Source organism: Pituophis catenifer, unplaced genomic scaffold (genome assembly GCF_029215685.1).
Source record: "Pituophis catenifer annectens isolate HBS135680 unplaced genomic scaffold, rPitCat1.0.hap2 SCAF_1, whole genome shotgun sequence".
NCBI lineage: Eukaryota > Metazoa > Chordata > Lepidosauria > Squamata > Colubridae > Pituophis > Pituophis catenifer.
The window spans coordinates 345584558-345612506 of NW_027256881.1; the positions used below are offsets into that span (position 1 = coordinate 345584558).

The 27949-nt window shown below is 45.7% G+C and overlaps 1 protein-coding gene across 1 annotated transcript in view; it reads left to right on the forward strand.

Moving 5' to 3' along the window:
- The window catches only part of ZBTB7A (zinc finger and BTB domain containing 7A), an 85867-nt gene extending 60958 nt beyond the window's left edge, over window positions 1-24909 (forward strand). The window contains exons 2-3 of the mRNA XM_070944688.1: window positions 773-1974; window positions 11429-24909. Coding sequence (XP_070800789.1) covers window positions 788-1974; window positions 11429-11861 — 1620 coding nt within the window. The 5' untranslated portion in view covers window positions 773-787 and the 3' untranslated portion in view covers window positions 11862-24909. The remainder of the gene's footprint in view (window positions 1-772; window positions 1975-11428) is intronic.
- The last annotated feature ends 3040 nt before the right edge of the window (window positions 24910-27949 follow it).

Genomic DNA, 27949 nt, shown 5'->3' on the forward strand with positions numbered 1-27949 from the left:
GTGGGGTGGGGGTGGTCCTTGGCGCTCTCAGAGCTTGCTGAATTTCTTGGCAGACGTTTCATGACCCAACTAAGTAACATCAGCAGTATTAGAAGGCAGTGAGGTTTACTCTCATTTTATATACTAGTGGCTGACCCGGTCAGTGTTGGTGGGAGTGTTCTTGATGATTCCTTGATTAGGCCGTTAAACTGCTAGTATATAAACAGTATAACAAACCTCATTGCCTTCTAGCATTGATGACATTACCCAGTTGGGTGATGAAACGTCTATAAGAGCTCAGAGAGCACCAGGGATCTCCCAGTTCAACCCTGAGCTTCAGATATTCTCTTCTATCAGTCAAGCTAAAATACAAAGAAAACCGTTTTCTCGGCAATACCACGTAATTTGCCCACAAAGACCACGGCAGCCATTTTGCAAAAGCCCCCAAGCAGCATCTCCCCGTCGCCTATAAAAGATTGAAAGGCCTTCTGGTTATTTCTTTAGTCGAGGGCATCTCCAAACTTTAGGACTTGTAGACTTCAACTCCCTGAATTCCCCAACCAGTAAGGCTGGCTGAGGAATTCTGGGAGTTGAAGTCCACAAGTCTTAAAGTGCCCAAGTTTGGAGACTTTTGCGTTAGTCAGTTAACTGGAACTAACTGGCACAAGTGACTTGTCATGTACGGACAGGAATAATTGTTTGTGGCTGTACGAAATTGAGTGTTAGGGAAAGCGCTCGTTGCTGAACCCCTGTGTCTTGATTGACCACATGCGTCTTGCCTCTGTCTTCACAGCCCTCTGGTGCCAGCATGGAGGGCGGTGTGGATGGCCCCATTGGAATCCCCTTTCCCGACCACAGCAGCGACATCTTGAGCAGCCTGAACGAGCAGAGGAACAACGGGCTGCTTTGCGACGTGGTGATCCTGGTGGACGGGCAGGAGTTCCCCACCCATCGCTCAGTCTTGGCGGCCTGCAGCCAATACTTCAAGAAGCTCTTCACCTCAGGGCTGGTGGTCGACCAACAGAACGTGTACGAGATTGACTTTGTGGATGCGGACGCCCTCTCTGCCTTGCTGGAATTCGCCTACACCGCCACTTTGACCGTCAGCACTTCGAACGTCGGCGAGATCCTCAACGCCGCCAAGCTGCTAGAGATCGAGGCGGTGAGGGACGTCTGCACGGATCTCCTGGACCGGAAGATTCTGGCCAAAACGGACCAGATGGATACAGTAGATCAAATTGATCAAAGGAACCATCTCCGAGCAAAAGAATACCTGGAGTTTTTCCAGAGTAATCCCATCAATGGCCAACAGGGCAACTTTCCATGGACCAACCAAGACTTGAGAGACCTTCAGAGGCTCACCTTCCGTGGCCGAGAGGAGGACGAAGAGCCGGATTGCAACGGCATGGAGTTCTACTCGCAGGCCGCCCTCAGTGACAGACCAAAGGCAAACGACTGTGATCTCGATGCCAAGCACGCCATGTGGGACGAGGACGAGGTGACGGGCCAGGGACCCTTGTTCCCCGCTTCTCAAAATGGACAATTCGGTGGGCGTAGCCTGCCGGTGTCCTTGGGGGAGGATGACGTACCAGCGGGCATTCAGTTGGACCAGCAGGAGGTGGGAGATTCTCCGGCGTTTGCTTCCGGCGGACCCGAGCGAGAGGAGGACCCCCGAGAAGTAGACGGCTTGGCCGCTAGCGCGCTCCTGCAGCAAATGATCAATTCGGTGGGACGGCAACAGCTGGCCGACGAGGACCGCAAGGACGACGACGGAGTCATGGATTATTACTTGAATTATTTTAGCACTTCCCAGGAGGGCGGCGAATATCCGTCCTGGTCTCAGAAGGTGGAGAAGAAAATCCGCGCAAAAGCATTCCAGAAATGTCCCATCTGCGAGAAAGTGATCCAAGGAGCCGGCAAGCTCCCACGCCATATTCGAACCCACACTGGCGAGAAGCCGTACGAGTGTAACATTTGCAAAGTTCGGTTTACAAGGTAAGCGGGGTATCGCAGAGGGGAAAGAAGCCAGGGGAGTTCCCTTGCCGAGAAATTCTAAAACAGGTAGTCCTCGACTTAGCGACCACAGGGGAACCCAAAATTTCTGTTGCTGATCAAGACAGCTGCAGCCAATTGTGCCACAGTTGTTAAATAAATCACTGCAGTTGTTAAGTGAATTTGGCTTGTCGGAAGGTCACAAAAAGGGATCACATGACCCTGGGACACTGCAACCGTCATAAGTACATGCCAGTTGCCAGGCATCCGAATTTTAATCACGTGACCATGGGGATGCTGTAATGGTTGTGTGAAAAATGATCTTAAGTCCCTTTTTTCAGTGCCGTTGTAACTTTGAACAGTCACTAAACAAACGGTTGTAAATCGAGGACTACCTGTATTTAAACCAATCCCAGGGACAACGTAGCTAAAATTCCCAGAATTGGACTGGGATTGACTGTACATCCCCCTTATCTTTCTTTTTAGCTTTTCGATTATACCCTCATCATTGAGATGATATTCATTTGCTGGGCGCGCGGTGGCTCAGCGGGTAAAGACACTGACCTTGTCAGCTAAAGAGCTGACATTCCGGGTTCGAGACCTGAGCGTCGTATGATGGGGTGAGCTCCCGTTCCTTGCTCCAGCTCCTGCCCAACCTAGCAGATCAAAAGCATGCAAAGGCAAGTAGATAAATAGGTACCACTTCGTACAAAGGCGAGTAGATAAATAGGTACCTCTTCGGTTGGAAAGTAACAGCGTTCTGTGTGCCTTTAGCTGGCCGCATGACCACCGAAATTGTCTTCAGACAACACTAGCTTCCTCAGCCAAAAAACGGAGACGAACATTGCCCCCTAAAGTCGGACATGACTGACAGGGAAACCTTTATCTTTACTTACTCATACCTTACTCCTTTGTCCTCCATATGGAGAATGCCAGGCCATGTTCTGTCTGATTTTGACAAGGGTTGTTTAATTTGGTCTTCCTACACTTCAGGGAAGGAGGTTGTTGAAGATGTTTCCAAATTTGACTGGGCCACTTTATCAAGATCAGTGTGTGCATATTTTTATGTGCTGCACAGCCAAGAAAGCCCGTGTGGTCTACAGCTAGTCCTCGATTTATGACGCAATTAGGATTGGGATTTCTGTCACTAAGTGAGTCCTCATCTGACCAGATCCTATTTTACAACCATTTTTATTTATTAAGTTCTGGAGGCAAGTCGTTCCACCGGTTAATTGATCTCCCCGTCAAGATCATGTGGTCCTTAAGCGAATCTAGCTTCGCCAATTGACTTTGCCGGTTGGAAGCTTGTGATCACGGGACTAAGATGCCACAATTGTCATAAATACAAGGGTGGCACCCAAATTGCGACCGTATGGACCGCAGTGGTTGTAGTTTTGAGGAACGGTCCTAAGTCACTTTTTCTGAGCTGGTTTGTGACTTCGATCTGTCGTTAAACAAATAGTCGTAAGTCGAGGACTCTCTATAAACAGATGTGGTGGATCACAGGCTGGGCAGAAGACAACCGGGGTTGTTCGTAGAAGCCCACAATTGAACAGGATATTTGATCTCTAGCAACCCCCCAACAGACCTCGAGACCGTGTTCTCCAGATATTTATGTCTCCAAATTTCACAATCTTTTTACGGACGGTTTGTGCCTGCTGAAATTGATGGCAGATAGAGCCCCAAATATATCCGTGGGTCCAGGCTGCCTCCTTCTGGAGAGACTCTAACCTCTCTTTTTTTTTAGTTAGTTTATAATATAAAGTACAAAAGAAAATAGGGAAAGGGAAATCGTAGGAAAAAGGAGAAAAAGAAAGAAAAGGCATTGACTTTCAACTCCCTTTGGTGCCGTAGAATAAGGTAATAGCATCAAACCTCAACTTTTTACTTTTACATAATAGTATAAACTAGCCATTTCTATAACCACAAACCTATCTCATCGGTAAACCCCGAAATCAAAGTTTCATATATTTTTTTCCCCACCTCGAGCACAAAGTCCAGAAGCGGTTTCCAAGGAGAAACTAAAGTCATTCTGTTTTTTTTCTTTAATAGTAATCGCTAATCTCAATTGAGAATCCAAAGTCTCTACGGCAGTGTTTCTCGACTTTAAGACTCCTGGACTTCAACTCCCAGAATTCCCCAGCCAGCTTGAATTCTGGGAGTTGAAGTCCAGGCCTTTCAAAGTTACCGAATCTGAGAAATGCTGCCATAGAGACTTCAGTTAAATCTCTAGCGTCTCCATTTGCACACAACACAAGTTGGACCAGTTCTCACTCCTGGGGAGGGTTGGCTTCTCTTCTCTCTTTGGGTGGCCGAGCAGGTCGGGCCAACCCGGCTCGCTCGGCGAGTCCTTCCTTGTGCAAATCCAGGAACCAAATTCACTCGGTCACCACGGCTGCCTGCGGGGAGTCTCGGTGTGAGTGATGGAGAAGAAGCACAAGGGCTGCTCCGTGGAGGCTCGGGTTTTTTTATTTTTTGTTGTTGTTTCCAGAAGGATCTTCTGGGCAAGAGGCCAGCTAGTTGCTCGTGACCTCGAAGTAGAGGATGCAAATTATTCTCCCATCCCCACCCCACCCCCTTTAATGTTCTTAGAGCCGTTCTCCCTCTCCTGGGAAGGGGGGTGGGCCTCCCTTTGCATTAAAATTGTTCTTCCAAGCTCTGTCAGCGTGCTATGAAAATTGATCTTCCAAGCAGGCTGAATGCGGTTGCAGAAGGTTGCATTGCTCTCCCGTAAACCTATTTGCCAAATCTTATTCTGCATCAACAGAGGGATAGAATCAAGATCACGTGAAGTGATGATACCACTTTATAAGGCCTTGGTAAGGCCACGCTTGGAATACGGCATCCAGTTTTGGTCGCCACGATGTAAAAAAGATGTGGAGACTCTAGAAAGACTGCAGAGAAGAGCAACAAAGAGGATCAGGGGACTGGAGGCTCAGGTTTTATGGTTTGATGGACTGCCGGTACTGCCCTAGCTCAGCTCCAGTGCGCATGTGCGTACAGGCCAGCTGATTTTCAGGCCTTCCTGTCCTATCAGGAAATGGGCCGTTTCCAGCCTCTGGAAGGTCCCTGGAGGTTGGGGAAGGCTGTTTTTGCCCTCCCCAGGCTCCAAGAAAGTCTCTGGAGCTTGGGGAGGGCAAAAAAACGGGCCTACCTGGCCTACCGTGCCATCGCGTGCCAAAAGCGGGGAAAGCACAGGGGGTTGCGCACACATGCGTGGGGGTCCTCGCATTGAATTGCGGGTGTAGGCACACACAAGCACAACCCCCCCCCGGGCTCCCCCCCGCTTTTGGCACGCGACAGCAAAAAGGTTAGCCATCACTGCCCTACCCTTGACAAAGGGCAGTCCAACCTGTTCTTCAAACATATAAAGAATAGTTGCTGGAATTTGGTGTGTCTAGTCTGATGGAAAGAAGGACTAGGGGTGACATGATAGCAGTGTTCTGATATTTGAGGGGCTTCCACAAAGAAGAGGGGGGGGGGTTCAAGCTATTCTCCAGAACACCTGAGGTCAGGACAAGAAACAACGGGTGGAAACTGATCAGGGAGAGAAGCACCCTAGAATTAAGGAGAAGCTTCCTAATACCGTGTTTCCCCAAAAATAAGACTCTGTATTTTTTTGAACCGCGAAATAAGCGCTTGGCCTTGTTTTCAAAGAGGTCTTATTATTTTGGGGTGCATGGAGCAAGATGGGGCTCCTCTTGCCGTCTTACCTGATTTCCAGCTCTGCGTTTAAATATTTTTGGGGAAGGCTTATTTTTCAGGGTGGGGGGAAAGGTTTATTTTAGCACATGCGCTCAAAAGCCCGATTGGGCTTATTATCGGAGGATGTCTTATTTTCGGGGAAACAGGGTAGCGAGGACAATTAACCAGTGGAACTGCTTGCCTCCAGAAGTTGTGGGTGCTCCAACACTGGAATTTTTTAAGAAGAGATTGGACAACCATTTGTCTGAAATGGGATAGGGTTTCCTGCCTAAGCAGGGGGTTGGACTAGAAGACCTCCAAGGTCCCTTCCAACTCTGATATTTTATTCTATTTTATTCAGGGGTGGAGGAAGAGGGTGGGGATCAGACACACACATGCCCCCCGGGGAAGCCAAGGCTTGGAAACCGATTTTACAAAACACTGGGGGAGGATGGAAAGAATACAGGTACTGTAGTCCTCGATTTACAATGGTTCATTTAGTGACCATTCAAAGTTACATCGGGATTGAGAAAGGAGACTTCTGACCGCTTTTCACAGTGACAACTTTTCAGCATTACCAGGGTCACGTGATCAGTGTACAGACGCTTGGCCACTGGTTCAGATTTATGACGGTCACAACACCCCGGGGGCGGGGGAGTGTCACGCGATTTCCCCTTTTTGCGACCTAACTGGCAAAGTCAAGCCGGGTTCACTTAACAACCAAGTTACAGGCTCTTCCAACTGCAGGGATCCCCTTAACAAGTGTGCCAAGAAAAGTCGTAAAACGGGGCAAACACTCACTGAACAAATGTCTTGCTTAACAACGGAAGTCTCGGACTCGATTGGGGTTTAGCTGCAGTCCTCGACTTTACGACTCCGATTGTGCCCAACACTTCCGTTGCTAAGCGAGGCAGTTCTTCATTGAGTTTTGCCCTAATTTGCGAGCTTCCTGGCCCCCGTCGTTAAGCAAATCACTGCAGCTGTCAACTTAGTCATAACGTTGCTAAGCGAGGCAGCTTGCGCTGGTCAGAAGGTTGTAAAAGGAGGATCGCGTCACACATGCACGCACACACACACACACACCGGGACGCGGCAATCGTCATAAATATGAACTGGCAGCCAAACCAGTGGTGGGTTCCTCCCGGTTTGGCCCGGTTCGGCCGAGCCGGTAGCAGTGACGTCACTGAACCGGTTCTCTTTGTTCGGGAGCTGGGCCCTCCCCCCCACCCCCCCACATTATTCTTACCTTTTATTTGGCCCCACCCCCAATTTTTTGCTGCCTCTGAGTCCCAGCTGATCGGCTGGAAGGAAAAAAACTGTTTAAACTCTTGCCGCGGGGCTTCAAAGGGCCGCCTTACAGCTGATCAGTGTTAAAAGGCAGTGTGGTGGTAGACCAGGACACTCCAAGAACAAATGGGTAGACCAGGACGCTCGAAAAACAAATGGGTAGACTGGTACAGCTCTACAAGCAGTTAAAAGCCTGGTAGACCAGTACCTCTGATAAATCCTAAAGAATTGTCACATGACCATCAAACCATGCCCAAAAAATAAGCCACGCCCACAGAACCAGTAGTAAAAAATTTTAGAACCCACCCCTGGGCCAAACATCTAAATTTTGAACGCGGGGATATCGCGACAATCGTTAAGTGTGAAAAACAATTGTCAGTCACTTTTGTGACTTATCGGTGTTTTCCGTGCTGTTTTAACTTTGAACGGTTGCTATAGGAATGGTTGTAAGTCCAGGACTAGCTAAGTTCTCTCCCTTTGGCAAAAGACCTCCTGTTTTTCGGGGCCAGGGCTGAGGAGGAGGAAGATGGGGGTTGCTTTGTCCTCTTACACCAGGGGTGTCAAGCTCGAGTTCATTGAGGGTCGCATCAGGGTTGTGTTTGACCACGGGGGTGGTGACTAAAGTAGGCGTGGCCAACTCGATGTCACTTGTGTCGGGGGCACCTGTGGTGCCCAATTGCTAGGGCAGAACTTCCCTGAGACCCTCCCTCACATTCTTCCTTCCTCCCTCCCTCCCTCCCTCCCTCCCCTCTTGCCTGATTTTTCCTTCCTTGCTCTCGTCCCATCTTCCCTTCTTTTTCTTCGTCTTTTCTCTTTCTCCTGTCCCTTCTTGCATGCTCAAATGCAAAAGGGGAAAGTTAGTTTGTTTGGCTAGCTCTCTGCCAAGGAAAACAGACTACGGGGGGGCCCCCTCTTGCGGCCTCCCCGGACCCTGTTTTCAGCTGCGACGGCATCCTGCAGCCCTCTGCCAATGAAAACGGAGCTCCGTTTTTGCTGGCAGAGGGCTGCAGGAGGCCGTCGCGGCTGAAAACGGAGCCTGGGAGGGCCGCGCGCAGCCCTCTTGAGCTCCGTTGGCAGAGGCATCACGGGCCGGTCCTTCACTGTTTCTAGGGTGGCCCCGCGAGCCTTACCTAAGCACCCCACACCCTGTTTTAGAGGGTCGTTGAGGCCACTTGGAGGCTTGTCCGTGTCCTCAGGAGTGGTGCTCCTGGTTCCTGTAGTCTGCAATTTTTTTCTCTGGAAATCCATTCCTAGTTCCACACCATTCCAAGGGGGTTCCATCCCATATAGTATAGCAAAATTTGACAACTAGCTGAATTCTCTTCCTTTGGCAAAAGACCACCTGTTTTTTTTTTGGCGGGGGGGAGGGATGGGATTCTACCGGTTCAGACCGATTTGGGCGAAGCGTGCGATCACCGAACCGATTGCTAAACCGGTAGGATCCCACCACTGGGAGGGGGAGGGGTGTGATGAGGAGGAAGATGGAAGATGCTTTCTCCTCTTACACCATCCCACCCACAAACCCCAAAGCTGTGTCTCTAGAGAGTTGCACCGAGTTGCAGCTCAACCGACAAGACTCCGTCATCTTATCACCAAGAAAACATTTCCACTCTCCTTCTCCTGGCTTTGGTTTATGATGCTTTTAGCCCGTCCAGTCAGGGGAATACTCTGAGCCATTCAGAGTCCATTAAAAAAGATTTTTCGAGGCCTGGAACGACGTAAGACTGTACAAAACTGGAACATCAAATTAGCTTCCTCTCTCGGAGGCTCTGGAGAGCAGCCTGAAGCCCTGGCTGTCTCCGAAACGATGCCGCCTTTTCTATTGCTGGACATTCATTGCCCATCCTGGGGGCTGTTGCCAGCCAGAAAAGATTTTCCGGACGGTAGTCCTGACTGACAGGTAGTCCTCGACATATGACCGCAACGGCGCCCCAAATTTCCATCGCCAAGCGAAACCGTGATAAGTCAATTTTTTGGACCCACGTTTCTTGCCTCCGTCGTTAAACAAATCACTGCCGTTATTGAGTTAGTCTCACGCTAGTTCAGTGAATCCCCCGTGGATTTTGCTTGTCGGGGAAAAGGGGATCATGTAACCCTGGGACACTAAAACCGTCATAAATACGAACCGGTGGCCCCGGCGTCTTAAATTTTGATCCCGCGATCGCGGAGATGCCGCAACGGTCGTCAGTGTGAAAAAGGGTCGTAAGTGACTTGTTTTTCAGTGCCGTTGTGACTTTGGATGGTCACTAAACGAACCGTCGTAAGTCGAGGACTGCCTGTAGTTGAAAAACCCATGGAGGATGAGCCGCAAGACAGTCTGGGTTTTGTTTTGTTTTCCCCGCTTCCGCGCAAATGACGTCTGGCTCCGATTCAAGTGTTTTTCCCCATAAAGTTATTTTTTTATAAGGCTTAGTTAATTTTTGTCCACTTCAGGGCCATTCCAGTCTCCTATTTCGGCTACAACAGGCTGGCTGGGTTTAATATTACTAGGGGCTAGTAGTTATTAAAAGGAATAAGAGTTTCAACATATTTAGGTAACGGAGCAGAACTTAGTCCTAAGAAAAATTATTTAGCCTGTATTAGAGGCTGGGAGAGGAGAAAGTTAGTGCTTTTCCAATATGGATGCCTTTCTCAAGCATGGACTACAACTCCCAGAGTCCCCCAGTTAGCATGGAACTTGAAAGTGGCTCTCGGAATATGTGGATATACCCAGGGATGGGATCTAGTTACCTTTACTACTGGTTTGTAGCGGTTCCCTCGCGCAGACGCGCTCTTCTGTGCAAGTGCAGAAGTGTTTTGATGACATCGGGATCGGTGGGCGGAGCCTCCTGACGGTTTTACTACCAGTTCTATAGAACCGGTGCGAACCGGGGGCAACCCATCACTGGATATACCCAAGGAGCAATTGTCCACTCCCAGAATTCCCCAGCCAGCGTGACTGTTCCTAAGAATTCTGGGAGTTGAAAGCTGCTCTCTGGGTATGTGGACTTCAACTCCCAGAATTCCCCAGTTAGCATGGAAGTTGAAAGTGGCTCAAAATTGCATTATGTGGATATATCCAGGGAGCAATTTTCAAGTCCCAGAATTTCCCAGCCAGCATGAGAATTCTGGGAGTTGAAAGTCTCTTTCCAGTATGTGGACTTCGACTCCCAGAATTCCCCAGCCAGCATGACTTGTCCCTGAGAATTCTGGGAGTTGAAGGCCTTTCCAGTATGTGGACTTCGACTCCCAGAATTCCCCAGCCAGCATGACTTGTCCCTGAGAATTCTGGGAGTTGAAGGCCTTTCCAGTATGTGGACTTCGACTCCCAGAATTCCCCAGCCAGTATGAGCATTCCTGAGAATTCAGCTGAATTCTAATTTTTTAAAAGAACAAAATACAAAGGAAATAATGGAGCAAAGAAAGAAATTTCTTTCTGAGCCTGGATAGCTCAGCAGACTAATGCATTGTAATTTAACTCCAGCTGTCTGCAATTAGTAAGTTCGAATCTTGCCAGGCTCAAGGTTGACTCAGCCTTCCATCCTTTCTAAGGTAGATAAAATGAGGACCCAGTTTGTGGGGGCAATAAGCTGACTTTGTAAAATATACAAAAGTATGAAGGCTATTGCTTAACGCATTTTAAGCCGCCCTGAGTCTCCGGAGAAGGGCGGCATATAAATCAAATTAAAAAAAAAAAAATTAAAAATGAACGTTGAAGTCCTCACATCTGGAAGTTGTCTAAATTGAAAAACATTACTTTTAAAATAGTGGTTTTTTTTAAACTTGCCCACTGTAAGACATGAGGACTACAACTCCCAGAATACCCCAGCCTGCCATACGTACTCTCAGTTCTTAAAGGAGGCTGCTTTGAATGTTCTTCTCAATTCCATACGACGGTGTTTCACAACTCTGCAGCTTTAAGACCCCTGGACTTCAACTCCCAGAATTCCCCACCCAGCTATTCTGGGAGTCGAAGTCCACCCTCTCTGTTGACTCTGAAGTTGGCCTAAGCAAGGCCATTTTCTAGCTTCAGAGTTGCCACACTGGAACTGAGGGTTAGGGAGGAGGGGAGTAGAGATAGAAGGGGTTGTAGCCAAAGCAAAATACTTTTCTCTTGGGAACCAAGGGCATTCCCACAGGTGGTTGGAGAGAGGCGGAGTGCCGTTACCAGGCAACTGGATGACCCGACGATTGGACCATGTAACTGACTGTTTGGGGAAGGGAAAAAACTTTTTCTTTTCACTTGGTGAAAACCGCAGGGATATTCAGAGTCGGTTTTCGCCAGCCTGTGCCAATATGATATTTCCAATAAATCAGTTCTTCATCGGAATCCTATTTATCATGGGAGTATTACTTGGAACCCTGACACCCATTTTCAAGTGGCCGAGTTTGAAAAAAAACATGGCTTGGATCTCTGCAGATACCTAGCTTGAGCCAAGACAAGAAAAAGAGCCAGCTCAGTCAGCGAGCCAATTCACCTAACACTCTTTTTTTCCCCCTCCTGCAGGCAAGACAAGCTGAAGGTCCACATGAGAAAACACACCGGGGAGAAGCCCTACTTGTGCCAGCAATGCGGGGCCGCCTTCGCCCACAACTACGACCTGAAAAATCACATGCGCGTCCACACGGGTCTCCGCCCTTACCAGTGCGAGAGCTGCTTCAAGACTTTTGTCCGATCCGACCATTTGCATCGGCACCTTAAAAAAGATGGCTGCAATGGCATCCCTTCCCGCCGGGGGCGCAAACCCCGGGTGAGAGAAGCGGCCGTCGCCCCGGTCCCGAGTTCGAATCCCGACGACAGCAGCCTGGCGGGGGGCGAGGAGGCCGAGGAGACGCAGGGGCCCGCCGCGCCCCAGGACGAGTTAGAACAGCACTTTGAAGATAATTCGAACGCCCACGCGGCGTCGGGAAGTTTGAATGTAGCTGGGGGGATTGTCTGAGGGGGATTTAAAAAAAAAAACACGAGGACTTTCCTAAACCAAAAAGAAAAAAAAAAGAAAAAAAATGTGTCACAAAATCTAGTTATAACTTTCCTCCGGTTCCTCTTGAGAGAAAAAAAATATATATATATGGTTTCTTCACTTTTTTTTTTTTTGGGGACAGAAACGAAACAAAAACTAAAGTCAGAATAGCCTTATAGGTGTATAATGTATCTCTGTTTTGTGATCTACCCACTCAGTTATGAACTCTTGTTAGTCGCGGATGAATTTTAAAACCCGGTCCCTGCCTTGAAAAGGAGACCACCCAGCAATCAAGGTTTTGAGCCGGGGGGGCGGGTCAGGGGGGGATATTAAGGGGAGTAGAGAGAATAGGTCTGCAAAACATGAAACGAAGCTTCCAGAATTTGTCTTAGTTTTTAAGTTTTAAAACTATATATATATATATACATACATATATATTATAATGGCCTTATTTTTAGGTATTTTAGAAGCCGCTGTTCCAAAGGGACGCAATGTAAGGGGTCAGTAAATTGGCTCACTTAAAAAGAAAAAAAAGGAAGCTTTAGGGGAATATATATATATATATATCTCCGTTTCTTCCCAATCACCCCCCCTTCGCCTCCTCCCCCCCTTTCTAAAATTCTCATTTTTTTCCCTACAAAGCTGCTTGAAGAGTTTTCCTCTTAAGTCAAATCATAGTTCTTAAGGCTGTCGGCAGAGAATTTCGGGCCCATTTTTAAAAAAATTGGTGAAGGAGCACCAAACGCCTAAATTCTTTTCTTCAAGCTTTCGGTGTTTCGTAGAAAAAGGGGTTTCAACATTTATTGGGCACGGCTCTCAAATGTCAGGTTTAGGGACAGGATGTTGGCCTGTCGAGCAGGGAAAAGCCAAGCTGGTGTCGTTAAGTTTCTTACAATCCAGGATCCCATGTAGCGTTAAGTGGGCCAAAGGATTTACAAGGGCTTGCCTTTTGGATTATTTGTGATCAAACAAACCACAATGCCCTTGACAGTTGTAACAAGCCACGATTTCCAAGATTGATGCTAAGACTGTTTACTTAAAATCTCGTTCTTTGTTCCCCCTCCTCCCTGGGGTGACCCAAACAAAGCTGTGTTTAAGTGGTACTGAAAGTTGCAGTACAAAGTTTATCTTTCCCATCCCTAAAGAGCATCGTTTTTGTCCCCCGCCGAGTTCTGCGGAAGAGATCTCGCGACTGGGCTTGATTGCATGAGCCACGCGTTGAGCTCTTCCGATTATTCCTCCCTGCTCTGATGCACACTCCCTCGGGGGTTGGTACAAATATTCCAATTGTCAAGTTTCGAAGTCAATCGAAACTTGTACGTACAATCTTGTTGTACGTTGGAAGGTGGTCCTTGAATCAGTCAACATCCCAGACCTCGGGTGAAGCCGATTCGAGACACTCCCAATTTCAGGAGGTTCTACCAAATCCTCCAGACATCCCAATCTCTCTGGGTGGTGATTAGTTTCATTTAGGCAGGCCCGCCTTGCCTTCAGGCCGTGGCTTGCAAAGGAAGAGCGGTACTGTTTGGCGGGACCCCCCCAAATCTTGTGGGTTGGACACAGAGTTAGACCTCGGACACTTCAGGTGGGGAGAGGCCTGGGCTGCCCCCCCCAAAGCTGTCGCACGGATGCTGGGGGGGGGGGGTCCCAGGCTGAAAGGTGGGCTTTTATACTTCAAATTCTCCCCTTCATCTTCTCTGCCTTCAGCTTTTTCGAAACACCTTCTCTCTACCCCATTTTATCCCGAAACGAGCCAAATGGGGAAATATTGGCCCAGCGACGGCTTTGTAAGAAAAATGATATGTGTTCCTGGCATAAATTAAACCTTAGTTAATTCAGGGAAGAAAAAGTAATTTATTCCCCACACCCTCACCCCTTCTCCCCCCAATTATGTCCCTTTTTTTATATGCTCCCTCGTTCTGGGAGCCTTAGATAGCCAGATTCGCACTTAAGGGTGTCCATTTGGATCGCGGTAAGGTTTGGGGTCCAAAGTTGTCTTTGGGGTGATTTATGAAATCTCTTCCTATTATCCTCTTGTGTTGGTAGAAGCAGTTGTGTAGATAAAGCAGTAGCTGTATCAAAAAAAAAAAAGATTTATTAAAGACACAGCTCCCTTTAAGCTAAAAAATATAAATAAATAAACTAAGGGCACCTTTTAGCCATTTCCGAGTTTTTTAAAATGCACAGTTTAAAAATGATATATGAGAGAAGAATTTTAGTCTTATTTTCTTTTTCTTTTCTTTTTGTTCTTTCTTTCTTTGGTTTTTCTTTTTTGGCAAGCACTTTTTAGATTTCCTTTTTAATATAAATATATATTTAAAAAAAAAAAGGTGAACCGTTTGGCCGAATGTAATTAAATAGGGGAGCGTGTGTTGTATGGAGAGGATTTATATAAAAAAAAAGCAGACAGGTGGAAAAAGATGGATGTTTTATTTAATACAAAAAAAAAAGCAATAAAAACACACAAAAAAAAGATTAGAAACAAAGAAGTCTTAGCACTTTGAAATGGAACGGGTACTTTAAAATCACTTTATCTTAATTTAAAAGAAAAAAAATATATATCTATATATCTATAAAAAAGAAAGAAACAAATATGTTTACACGTTGAAACCATCTTCTACGGAGAGAAATTTATTGTTGTTTATTGTTTTTATTAAAATAATTCCTAAAATTGAATTTATTTTTGTAAGAGAAAAACAAATATGTATATATATATATCTATATATTTGCAAAGAGAGAGAGAGAGAAAGAAAGAAAGAAAAAGACTCAAATGGGATTTTTCCATTTTGGTTTGTTGGCTTGATAGGGAAACAGAAGCAAAAATAGGGGGGGGAGGATTGGATTTAATTAGATTCTGTGACACACCACAAAATTTAGGCAGATATATGTAAAGCAAGCCTCGAATATGGTTTGCACTTCAGAAAAACAATATATATATATATATAAAAATGGAAGCTTGAATTTTTAAGCAGGAATCATGGGGGGGTTTTTTGTGTACGTTTATTTTTTTTTTCCCCTTCTTTCTTTTTGTCGTCTTTCTGATTTTGTATACATGTCTCATTGCCGGTGCTGGGCTTGTGCGTTCCGCAATTGCGATGTGGGTCTTGGGAGTGTCTCGGTGTTTGGACTGACCAACAGATGTCAATCTGGCCGCTGCAGAGTGAAGTAAGGCCAGGATTAAGAGTACAGGCCTTGTAAACTGTCGGGAGGGGTTTCTCATAAATCCGCCACGGCATAATCTTCCTCTTTCCGCTGCGTCACTAAAATGACGACCCACCGATTTTCCTTTCCAGCTCGTAAAAGGCGGGAAACATTGGCAACCCGGAGAAGTGAGGGTCTCTCTCTTTCTCCATCAAGTGTGTATGTGTAAAGGTCTTTCTCGACCCAGAGGAGAAAAACCTCCTGAAAAACCACCAAAAAAATATCGCCTCCAAATTGATGTATTTTTCGCCGGGATGGCCGCTTCATCCTGAAAATTCAAGACGAGCACAAATCCGAAAGCATGCCTCAGCAGCCAGCCGAACATCTTCTGACCTTTCCTTTTGACCCACCTACGCCCAGGGGTCGCCAAATGTGGTCCCTTTAAGACTTGTGGACTTCGACTCCCAGAATTCCTTAACTGGGGAATTCTGGGAGTTGAAAGTCCACAAGTCTTAAAAGTGGTCAAGTTTGGAGACATCTCTGACCTAGAATTTAAAAAAAAAAAAAAAAAGATGAAGGGGTGAATGGGAAGAGGGTGATCCGTTTTTAAGTTTTTTGACACGTCAAGTTCCCGGGGTCCATTTTGTCCTCTTCTGTTTTGTTGTTGTTGTTGTTTTTTCCTCCTGCACCGTTGTAGTCCGTTTGAGGGGAGGGGGAACCGACGACGGTCCTGGGGGGGACCTGGATGGTCGTGTTCCCCTCTCCCTCTGCCCCATCCTCCACTTTCTCTTCCACAGAGATCTTTGGCTTCGCACTGATTTTCAATGATTGCATATGCAAAAATTAGCGTGGACTTTGTAAATAGGTAGATACATGAGATTCCTTATAGTAACCAAAAGTTGTGGTTTCTTCTGTCCCAGGTTGTTTTTACACCCCTGTCTCCATGACTGTTTTCCCAGTTGTGTGTCCTTCTTTCTCTCTCTCTCTCTCTCTCTCTCTCTCTCTCTCTGTTTGCCTCCTTCCAAAGCCCCCTCACAATTGATGAATATCCCCCCCCTTATTTTCCTTTCGCCTATTTGATGCCTTCTTCTCTTAAATCCAGCTTCTACTTTCAGCTAGATGCGAGGTCCTCTTTGGCTAAGAAACAACAGAAGACTGTCAGGATGCTGCTTGGGTATGAGCACAATATAGCATTTTGTAGGTATATCTATATATTTTATAAACTCTCGGTCGCTGTCGTTCAAGTGGGTATTCTTTTTTTCCCCTTGCCGAGGGACACCTGCGGTCTCTTTCCCAGATTCTCTGCCACACGGCAAACCAAAGTGTGATCTTGGGTACCGCTCGAGCCCATAACCCAACCCCAAACACAGCCGCTGGCCCCATTTCCTGAGTGCCCCCTTTTTCGGTTTCAATTTCGGCAGGATTAGTTGGCCGACCAGGGGTGCTAGACCCAGTTTTAATCTAGGTTATCATCTCTGCTCCCTAAAGGCAGTCCGAGGAACTGTGTTTCATTTTATAACGAGGAATTTGCCAAAAAAAAAAAAAGCAAAATAAAAATGAATACTGTCCCGCCCATCCTGTCCTCGCCAGTCGTAACTCCAGTGCTACTCGGAGGGGAAGATAACCCTGGTTCAAAACCAGCCCAGAGCAGAGTTTTTTAGCTCTGTCCTTGGTGTCCCTTCGTGGTCGTACAGTTGTCATCAAAGATATTGTACTGACTTGGCATTTCCCAAACCCCCCCCCCCCCAATCAAACGGCAGTGGGACGGGAACGGAATCCCAAATCGGAGTACATAAAATCAGGAGTGAGCTGTGCATGAGTGACGGCAACACTTTAACACAAGCTTTGATGCGTTTGCACTAAAAAGAAAAAAAAATTGCATTTCTGTCTCGCATTCGGTCCTGCGTTGGCCTCTCGCGTCCGTTCTGCCTTAAACTCATCTCAAATCCTCTCTGTACAAGCGATGATTAAAAAAGTAACCAACTGCATGCAAGGTTCGCCTCTTTCAATCCCATACTGTGTATACAGCATTGGATTGGTTATTTTTTTAAAATATATATAGATATAGATATATATAGTTTTTAAGGTTGTGGTAAAGTGTTGCCAAAGAAACTTGTGGATTTCTTTTAAACCACAATTCAGGAAGAAGCTGTTCTCGCTTCGAAGGGTGATCGGTAATAGAATGTGTTTTTCCCAGGGTAGATTTCTTGGTGAATTTCAACAAGGTGCTTGGTCCAAGCGTGTGTCTCTCTCTCGTTGTTTGATTTTGTACATTTGGGGAGAGGAGGGGAGCACTCTAAACTCAAAGGATTGATTGGTTTCCAAAAATTAGGAATGATTTATTGGGAGGAGCGTATTGTGGTGCTTAAAATACATCTGGGAGTTTCTGGGATTGATTCCGTTGAAAAATAATCAGGAATCTTGCCCCCCCCAAAAATGCTATTGTGCTTAAAATGGGTATAAGATGGCAACCATAGGAGAGAACCCCAAAGTTTCTTCTCTTCTCCCCAACTGAGAAGGACACACACACTCTTGTTGACACCCTTAGCTGTTCTCAGGTCATGTCCTCGTTGTGTGTGAATGTAACTTGGGAGAGATTGATCACCCGAGCTGGAAGGAAGGTGACTTTACACCGCTGAGGAACAACCAAGAAGTTTGGCCCATCAAGATGATCAGATCCAAAATGTCAAACGGGTTGAATGTTTTGCTGGACGTAATTGTCTCTTGTGGTGGGAGGGGAGCTTATCTGTCAAGGGTTGAACCAGCATAATTTGTAGCATCCAGGAATTTTTTTTTGATGAGAAAACCAACTCATTCAACGTTCCACCACTTCTTCCATCTTCTCCTCTTCTCCACCCAAAGTTGATTGGGTTGACGTCTCTTCCAAGACTCTTGATTTGTAAGCACCTTTGAAATATGACTTGTCTCCATTAAAGCCAGTTGTAGCGAGGACCCCAACTCGTTCAACGTTCTACCACTTCTTACGTCTCCTCCTCCTCCTCTTCGCCCAACATTGGTTGAGTTGACGTCTCTTCCAAGACACTCGATTTTGTAGGCACCTTTGAAACGTGGCTTGTCTCCATTAAAGCCAGTTGTGAGGACCCCCAACTCATTCAACGTTTTACCACTTCTTACATCTTCTCCCCCTCTTCACCCAACGTTGGTTGAGTTGACGTCTTTTCCAAGACACTCAATTTTGTAGGCACCTTTGAAACGTGACTTGTCTCCATTAAAGCCAGTTGTAGCGAGGACCCCAGCAGGAAGAGGTGGAGAAGGAACTTGTGACACTGGCAAGATGGTAGCAGAGGGACAGCCCACCTTCCAGTAGCAACACCAGTTGGCCAATTATTTTCCCCCAGTTCTTTCCCCGCAGCAGGTCTTGATGAGAGGGAGGCTGTGTGTTGGTCCTCCTTCTCCAGCTCAACCCAACTTCACCTACTCGAAGCCTTAAGCATGGTAAATGAATAAGAATAAAAAGAACACGACACCTTTAAATTGTCAAGGACTTTTTCTTCTTTGCACTAATGTTGACCCATTGGATTCGGTGGGCCGATTCTGTTGCACTTTTCGAACAAAACAAAATAAAATAAAATTACACACAAAAAATAATGCTTTTCAGATCTCAACCTGGATCGCTTGAAGATGGGTGGACTTCAACTCCCAGAATTCCCCAGCCAGCATGGCTGGCTGGGGAATTCTGGGAATTGAAGTCCCCAGCTCTTAAAAATTGCCCGGGTTAAGAAATTCTGCTCTGGACTAAGCAGTGAAAAACACGAAGCAAGGACTTGGGGACATTTCCAGTTGCAAGTTGACGTAGAGGTTGAAATCTTCCCCCAGTGAAATGAATTGCTTCTTCTCTTTTGATATCTGATGTTCTTTATGCTTCCTGCTCTCCCTTCTTCCCATCCTCATCACCACCGCCCCAATTTAAAAGGAGAAGCCCTTCCTTTGGACAACTTCCACTTCTGCTGGGGGGGAGGGGGTTCCCCTCTTCCATGGTGTCTCGTTGAGGTTCTTCAACAAGGCACAGTCTAAATCAGGTTCTTCTCCGAACGCTTAGATAGTATCTTGTTCAATGTTGATTTACGTCCAATTCTTTCATCGTGGCTTCTTTTCTAATCTCCTGGCCATCCATAATCATGATCAAATTTCTCCTCCTCCTCCTCCTCCTTCTTCTTCTTTTTCTTCTTCTTCTCCTTCTCCTTCTCCTTCTCCTTCTCCTTTTCCTACTTCGCCACGTCCTCCTTCTCCTCCTCCTCCTCCTCCTTTTTTTCTTCCTCCTCCTTTTCTTCTTTTTCTTCTTCTTTTCCTTCAGATCCAGCCGCCCAACATTGTCCTATAAAACAAAGCTACACATCTATTTATAATTTCTGCTTACACCGAAAGTTTTATTTAAATCGAAAGAAACCTTTTCAATGTAAACTGTTGGATTTATTTTGTTTTGTTTTTCCCCAATTTTTTTTTAAAAAAACTTTTCTTCTAACTGTCCATGTGAGATTAGTTTCCTAAGTGGGTGTCCATTTAAAGTATCCCCCCTTTTTTTTAGCCTATGGAGAACTTTAATAAAATGCTTTATTAAAGCTATGTGTTCTAAGAATATATATTATGATATATGAAATATATATATATATACACACAAAAGAGAGAGTTTGAATTTTATTCTGAGAGCGGGTCATAAAACTCTCTTTTTTCCCTTTACCAAAAAATAAAAATAAAAATGTTGTTTAGCTACAGGGACGATAAAGTGACGATTCCATCAGCTAAAAGCCAATTTTCTTAAATCCTATTATTACTGTTATTATTATTCAGAGCACTCTAAATGTTCATTTTCTTGTAAAAAAATAATAATAAACCGACTTTAAACGACTAATTTACTGTTGTTGAGTGAGCAAAAGCACAGAGAAGACATTCCGTGTTTGTTGGATAGGGTTTTTTTTTTCTTTTTAAAAAAAATTTGGGGGGGGAGATAAATGCAGAATAAATATATAAAAACATGAAATGCACTTTTTGCAGAGGGAAGGGGCTATATATAAAATTTAAAATGCAGTTGCTCTTTTGTTCTTGTATATAAGATTACCCCCTTGAAAAGCTAATGTAATAAATGCTAATTTTAATTGCCTATTTTTGGATATCTTTTTTTTTTTTTTAATAAAGAGCTCTAAAATATTGATCTTCTGGTTGAAAATATGAAGAGAGAGAAAGAGGGGAAAAACAGATGAAGGATGATAAAAGGCAGTTGCTTGCTCAAAGGGCCAACCTAGGGGACGATATTCTCAATTGTGTGTGTCTAGATCAGCGTCGGATTTTAAAATAGCTGTGGCACTTTCCAAGCAGTCTGTAAACCAGGGTGTCAAAGTCGATTTCATTGAGGGCCGCATCACGTTTGTGTTTGATCCAGTAGTGGGTTTCACTTACCTTCACCAGCGGTTCGGTATGCACATGCACAGAGTGTCCGTGATGACGTCTGGGCGGGTGGGCAGAGGCTCCCGCCACCGCCGCTGCTACCGGTTTACCCGAACCGGGGCAAACCGGTAGAAACTCACTACTGGTTCGACCTCGGGAAGCTGGGGTGGGCTTGGCCAGCATGACATCATGTTGGGCGGGGCGCCTGGGGCGGCCCGAGCGCTCTGCCAGTGAAAACGGGCTCCCAAGCTCCATTTTCAGCTGCGACGGCCTCCTGCAACCCTCTGCCAGGAAAAACAGAGCTGGGGAGGGCCGCGTGCGGCCCTCACGAGCTCCATTTTCTCTGGCAGAGGCACCGTGGCCAGTCCTTCACTGTTTGCAGGATGGCTCCGCAGGCCAGATTTAAGCACCCCTAAGCAGGCCAGGATCCGGCCCCCCCGGGCCTTGAGTTTGACACCCCTGCTGTAAACTAACCAGGAACCTTGGTTTATAAAGGCTTGGAACCTTGGTTTATAAATTAGCTTTCCGATCATAATCAGGCAAAGGGTTTTTGTTTCCCCCCCCCCGGATATTATAACCCCCCTCCCTCCCCACGCATCCAAATTGATGGGTCCACGGTAGGTATATTGTTTGCCGTGATTGCAGATTCACAAACGCCATTCAGCGGGGGACTCCAATGACTGTTTTAGGGACGGCTGCAGATTTTTAAAAATGCCCCTGAATTTAGACCTGCAGGTTCCCATCTGCACCCCCCTCCCCCAAGCGGCCGCTTCTCCGAATCTTTCTTTTCTTTTTAATTCAAAAATGTCAAAAAAGCCACCGATAGCAATCAGACAGGGTCGTTGCATCCATAGGTGCCTTTTGAATAGTCAAGGCCATTGAAAAAAATGTCCTACAGCATTCTTTTTTAAAAAAGGAGGGGGGGGAGAATATATTGGGTACAGGTGGGCAGTTTGTGGGGAAAAAATTTGTCCGGTGACAGATAACGCCATTGGTTGGCTTATATATTTTGGGGAGAGTTTTAAGGGGAGGGAATTTAATAAAAAATCTCGTTTGAACCCAACATCACGAATTTTCATTTGTAGAGCCCCTGGGCTTTGTGAAAACTAGAACTGGAGGAAAACTCTTGAGTTAGGATAGAAACTCGCAGGATGAGATTAAAATATTTGAAGCGGCCCCACGAGATGAGATGAGACAAAATGATGGTAGGGGGGGGATGGAAACATGTTTTCAGCTTGGAATAAAATAGCCCAACTCAAAACATTTTGTCGAGCTCCCCAAATTAGACAAAACTCCCTCGGGACTTATCCAGGTGGCTTTTGAAGTTGAAAGGCTCCAAATTGGTGGAGGGTTTTTTGTTTTTTTTTCAACCTCGGCCCCCTTTAAAAATGGTCGGACTTCGACTCCCAGAATTCCTCAGCCGGCAGGAATCCTGGGTGTTGAAGTCCGCCCATCTTCAAGTGGTCAAGATTGTCGGGGGAGAAAAGACGAGTCTCCGATGAACTTGTTTGTCCTTGTGATCTACAGCGAGACACACATCTGCTGTTAGGAAGCACCGAGTTTTCTTCTGAGATCAGCCCGAAATGGGGGGTTTGTGTAGATTTCGAGACAAAATTCTCGAAATATGTGATTTGGGGTGCCCGGCTCGCTTTGAACTGGCTTTTAAATATGTGGAAATCCAGAAAGAGCTTAAAGACCACCTTTTCCCCCCGAACTCAGTGAAATTTAGCACACCATGGCCTTAACTTTGTGTTCCCTGTTTAGTGTTGTCAATTATTTCCCACAAGGTCTACCACAACCCATCCCACGAAAGCTTTAGACTTAACATTTGTCTGTGAGGTTCTCTTTCGGGATCCATTCAAAGTCCAGATGGCCAACAGGGTTGGCCTTCAGGATCCAGGAAAGCAGTGCAGAAGCTTGATAATCATAACCACACAACCCATGTGCATCAGCTAGTCTTCCATGGGTGGGGTAGGGGAGTGGCTTCCATTTTCTTCCTCTTCTGCAGTCCGTAAAGCCTTCCCTCACGAGTTCCTTCCCCGATAGGTGCAGGATTTTGATGTTGCGGGATGGGAGGGTTGATGTCCTTCAACTCGAGACGTGTCCCTCTTTCAATCGTGAGATGTTGTCATCCCCTCAAGTGTGAGATTTGTTGTGTTAACTTTTGACCGTAAGGGATAGAGATGACCTCCAGATCATCGAGCAGTGGCCAACTTTGGACCAAGTGGATTTGAAGGACGTTGAAAGTGTAGTAGAATATCAGGAAAGACAGAGATGGCTCATAGGATTGTCCCCTTAGGTTGGGCCTCATATGAGGCCACCAAGAGTTTTCTCAGTTGTGTGTTTGATTGCTCAGGAAAGGAAAGGGATCATAAATTGACCTGAAGCTATTGACCAGTTTTTACTACCAGTTTTCTCAACCTTGGGACAAAGGATCCACCCTTTCTTAACTTGGAAAGATCCTTTCCAAAATCTAACCAAGCCATTAGGTTCTTCCAGATACGCTCCTTTGAGCGACAAGGAAGAAGGAAGCCATGTTCACCCAATTTCCATGGTGCCTCGTATCTACTCCAACCTTGCCCTTACCAGACAGGTTACTCGGGAATCAGAGTTGGACTATCTTCACGGTGGTGCTAGCTGACGAGTTTCTTTTCTCCTGATTTGGAATCAGTGACATCTTGAGTTGGTGAGCCTCCTAGTTTCAGGTATTCGGCCAAAATGAATCCTTGAGCGAGGAAGACAGGCATGGATCTCATCGCAACAACAGTTGTGAGTATACAACAGTCATAAAAGCCAAGACGAAGCTTTGAAGAACCTCTCCGTAGTTCTGGAGATGAATGGCATCGGTACAGAGATATTCTGGCTGATTTACAAATTAATTGCCCCATTTCTCCAAAGCTTTGATTTTGGAATCGTCGAAGAGACCAGAATTAAACGCCAGTCATAAATGAGAAATCTAAAGCCAACAAACGATCAAAATTGAGCAACGACCGCAATTCAAAATGGGCTTTTTTCTCACTCCCCCACTGTTCAAAGCACTTTTTGCTCGATATTTGGAAAATGAATTTCGGAATTTGCTCGATATTTGGAAAATTAATTTGCATGTAGAGCTTGGCCCCTCCTGGCTTTATTCTTGGCTCCTCTCAAGGATTCATGGGAATTGTAATTCCACGTTGGGCCAAATGCCCGACAAGACCGAGAGCCCATCTCTCTCCTCCAAGCGTAACCTAGGTTAAATTTGGCTTAGCTGTCTAGGGTCTCGGCAAAATTTCCCAGGAAGTGCAGTTTTGGATGCAGATTCTTCTTTCCGCAGATCGATTAGTCTCAGGGGTTTTCGTGTGTGTGTGTGTGTGTGTGTGTGTGTGTGTGTGTGTGTGTGACTGCGTGACTTTCTCGAAACCGGTGTAGCGGTGTAGACACGCCATCCAAATGTTCTCGGAGAGAGTTCTCCAGCACCAATGCTTTGGAGTGTAAATGACGCCTTAGCTCTGTCTCTAGTATCCAGCACCTTGTCCGTTATATATAGCAAATATCCCGCGCTGCTGCTTCTTTTTTTTTTTAACTTTTCTTTTATTGTTTTGGCAAACTGTTGGGATGGGGAGGTGAACTGTTTGTTGAGAAATGCTGAAAAAATTTTTTTTAAAAAAATCTCTGGCCGAAGCAAAAAATAGTTCCAGAGAAAATAGACCTTCTATCCAGCTGTTCATTTTTATGGTCTTGCTTTTCTAAATTAATTCTGCGTGAATTCTTCGGGATCTCTCTTTCCTAAAATCCTTTCTTCGCCAAGTTTTTTTCTTTCTTTCTTTCTTACTTTCTTTCTTTATCTTTCCTCGTTGTCTTTTCCCAAAGTAGCAATGAATTCGATGCGCTCAGATCTGGGCCAGACGATTTTTCTTCCTTTCTCTTAAATCTTCCTTCCCTCCTGAATGGGGGAAATGAACTGCGTCTTTTCACGGATTCTTTTTTCTTCTCTTTTTTTCCTTCTTCCTTCCTTCCTAAATCAGCAACGGAACTTTCTCGCTGAAGGTTCGCCCACCATCGTTTTAAATTTTTGAGAATAGTGAATTCAGGAAATGCCTGAGGTTTGTTGGGAAGTTTTCGGAACTGTTTCATATATAGAGAGATATTAAAAAAAAAGAAAAAAGAAAAAAATTCAGATTATTTTTATGGACACCCAGGCTGTGGTACCCAACACTAACTTCACATTCGGGGGTGAGAGAAGGTTTATTTTCTCACCCTGGCTATTTTGTGTTTGTTTTCTAAAAAAAAAGAAAGAAAGAAAGAAAATGCAAAAGATAGACTTCGTGCAGAAATTTAAAAATAAAAATGAAAGTAAAATTGCGGCGATTTTCTCTTCTTGCTCAGAATTGGTTGTTGACTAAAATCGAATCAATTGTATGTTCCTTTTTTTTTTTTCCATATATTGTACTGTACTAGAGAACTGTTAATTTTTTTGCACTAATAGATTTCCTTTCTCTCGGATCTTGGCTGTGTCTTCATTTACTTGTTTTTGTACTGCCGGCAAAAAATGTCAAATTTGGGTTGAACCTCTGGATGACGGTGCGATGAACCACAATAATAATATTATAATGACATATATTGGGCCAAATTTTCTAAACATTCCAAATCTCAAAAGTGCTTTTTCAAGAGGCAACTGAACTTCCTTTGTTTTTCCTTGAAGACATTTCACTTCTCATCAAAGAAGCTTCTTCAGTTCTGGCTGGATGGTGGGGAACAGAAGGATTGATACTCCTTGCAGACAGCTGTTCATTTGCATCCTTCTAGAGGGTCGTGGAGGCAACTTGGAGGTTTATCTGTGCCCTCAGGGTCACCTGAGTGGTGTTCCTGGTTCTTGCAGTCTGCAATTTTTCCCCTGGAAATCTATTCTTTCTCCCACACCATTCAAAGCAGGGGTGAAATGCTCCCGGTTCGGACCGGATCGCCCAATCCGGTGGCCATGGCGGCAGTTGGTTCAGAGAACCGATAGCAAAAATCCCTGCCTCCACCTTGCCCAGCTGAGCTGTGCAATCATCAGAGGCTTTTTTAAAAAAAAATTGTTAAAAGCATTTTTTCTACAACCTCTTCGGCTGAAAAAATGCTTTTAAAAGTAAAAAAAAAAAAGCCTCTAATGATCGTGCGGCTCAGCTGGGATCATCAGAGGCTTTACATAGCATTTTTTCTACCACCTCTTCAGCCGAAGAGGTGGTAGAAAAAATGTTTTTAAAAGCCTCTGATGATCCCAGCTGAGTTGCCTGATCGGCCGAGGCTTTTAAAAGCATTTTTTTTAACAACCTCTTCAGCCGAAGAGGTTGTAGAAAAAATGGTTTTAAAAGTAAAAAAAAAAAAAAAAAGTTGTCCACACCCACCCAGTCACATTACAACCCCCCCACCAAGCCACGCCTACAGAACCAGTCGTAACAAATTTTACATTTCACCACTGATTCAAAGGGTGTCCATCCCAAACTGCATAGCTAAACGTTTGAAAAGGATGCAAATGACCAGCTGTCTGCAAGGTATATAAATCCCTCCGTCCCTCACCATCCAGTCAGAGCTGAAGAAGCTTCTTGGATGAGAAGCGAAACATCTTCAAAAGGAAAAAAACCATAAAGTCCAGTTGCCTCTTGAAAAAGCACCTTTGGGACAACTGTGACCTGGATGACTGAAAATCTCTACCGACTTTTAATCACAATATGAGATATATTGGGTTATATTTTCCAGACACTCCAAGTCCAAAAAAAAGAGGTGCTTTTTCAAGAGGCGCTTTTTCAAGAGGCAACTGGACTTCCTTTGTTTTTCCTTGAAGACATTTCACTTCTCATCCAAGAAGCTTTTTCGGTTCTGATTGAATGGTGAAGAATGGAAAGATTTATATTCGTTGCAGACAGTTGGTCATTTGCATCCTTTCTGAGAGTCGTTGAGGCCACTTGGAGGTTAATCTTATCTTGGGGCATCAAGGATTCTCAGAGAGAGTGCTAATGACCAGATGCCTGCAAGGAATATAAATCTTTCCATTCGCCACCATTCATTCAGTCAGAACTGAAGAAGCTTCTTGACTGAGAAACGAAACGTCTTCAAGGAAAAACGAAGTCCAGTTGCCTCTTGAAAAAGAGCACCTTTGGGACAACCATGACTTGAATGACTGAGAATCTCCATGGACAACAGTTTTTTCTTTCATTCGGAGGCAGTTTCTACGTGCAAGAACAGATTTCAGAGGCAAAACCTGAGTAACGGAGAATGTGTGAAGGGGCAATTTTGACCCAGCGCCAGCTTTGAACAAAATATTCCCAGGTTTTCTCCAACTTGAGACTTCATTCTGATTGTCCACCGTCAGCATCCCATGATAAGGACCACGAATGATTGCAATATTAAATTTATTTCTCATGCCCCTATGTCCGTGATGGCGAACCTATGGCACGGGTGCCACAGGTGGCACATGAAGCCATGTTGCCTGGCACGCCAGCTCAGCTCCAGCACGCATGTGCGCACCGGCCAACTGATTTTCGGGTCTTCTGGGTCCACCAGAATTAGGGAAACAGGCTGTTTCCTGCCTCCGGAGGGCCTGGGGGAGGGGTGTGGAAGGCCCGTTTTTCTTTCTCACTCCAGATCCTCCAGATCCTCTCTATGCATCTGGGGAGGGTGAAAAACAGCCTTCCCCACTCCCTCGGAGGCCCAAAACAGCCCGTTTTCCAACTCCCTAGATGCATAGAGAGGATCTGGAGCCAGGTGAGAAAGAAAAACAGGCCTACTGGGCTATCGCGTGCCAGGAGCGGGGGGGGGGAGGGGGTCGCGTGCACATGCATGGGGCACATAGAATTATGAATGTGGGCACGTGCCTGCACAAACCTTCCCTGCTCCTCCCCCTTCCTGGCACACGATGGCAAAAGGGTTAGCCATCCCTGTCCTATGTCTAATCAAACACAGGATAAAAATATCCATGAATACCGTATTTTATTCATTCAAAGGATTGGTAGGGCCGCCCATCTTAAACACAACTTTGGGCGGCTCGCCACCACAACAAAATTCTCCTCTAAACTATTTGCTCTCCCTTCTAGCTTCGGGACATCTGCAGATTTGACTACTGCAATGCCCTCTGCATGGGGCTGCCCTTGAAGCAGTGGAGAAATCCAAATTTTTTTTACTACCGGTTCTGTGGACGTGGCTTGGCGTGGTGTGGCTTGGTGGGCATGGAAGGGGAAGGATACTGCAAAATTTCCATTCCCACCCCACTCCAGGGGAAGGATACTGCAAAATTTCCATTCCCACTCCACTCTGGGCCCAGCCAGAAGTGGCATTTGCCGGTTCTCTGAACTCAAAATTTCCTCTACCAGTTCGCCAGAACCCCTCAGAACTTGCTGGATTTCACCCCTGCCTTGAAGTATCCGGAAGCTTCACTTGCTTCAAAATGCAGCAGGCTCTGTGGTTTTGTGCAAATCAAATTTTGTGTCCGCTGTCTTGTGGGAGCTGCATTGGTTGCTTGATTTCCTTCTGGGTCCAATTCAAGGTTCTGGTTGTTCCCTTCAAAG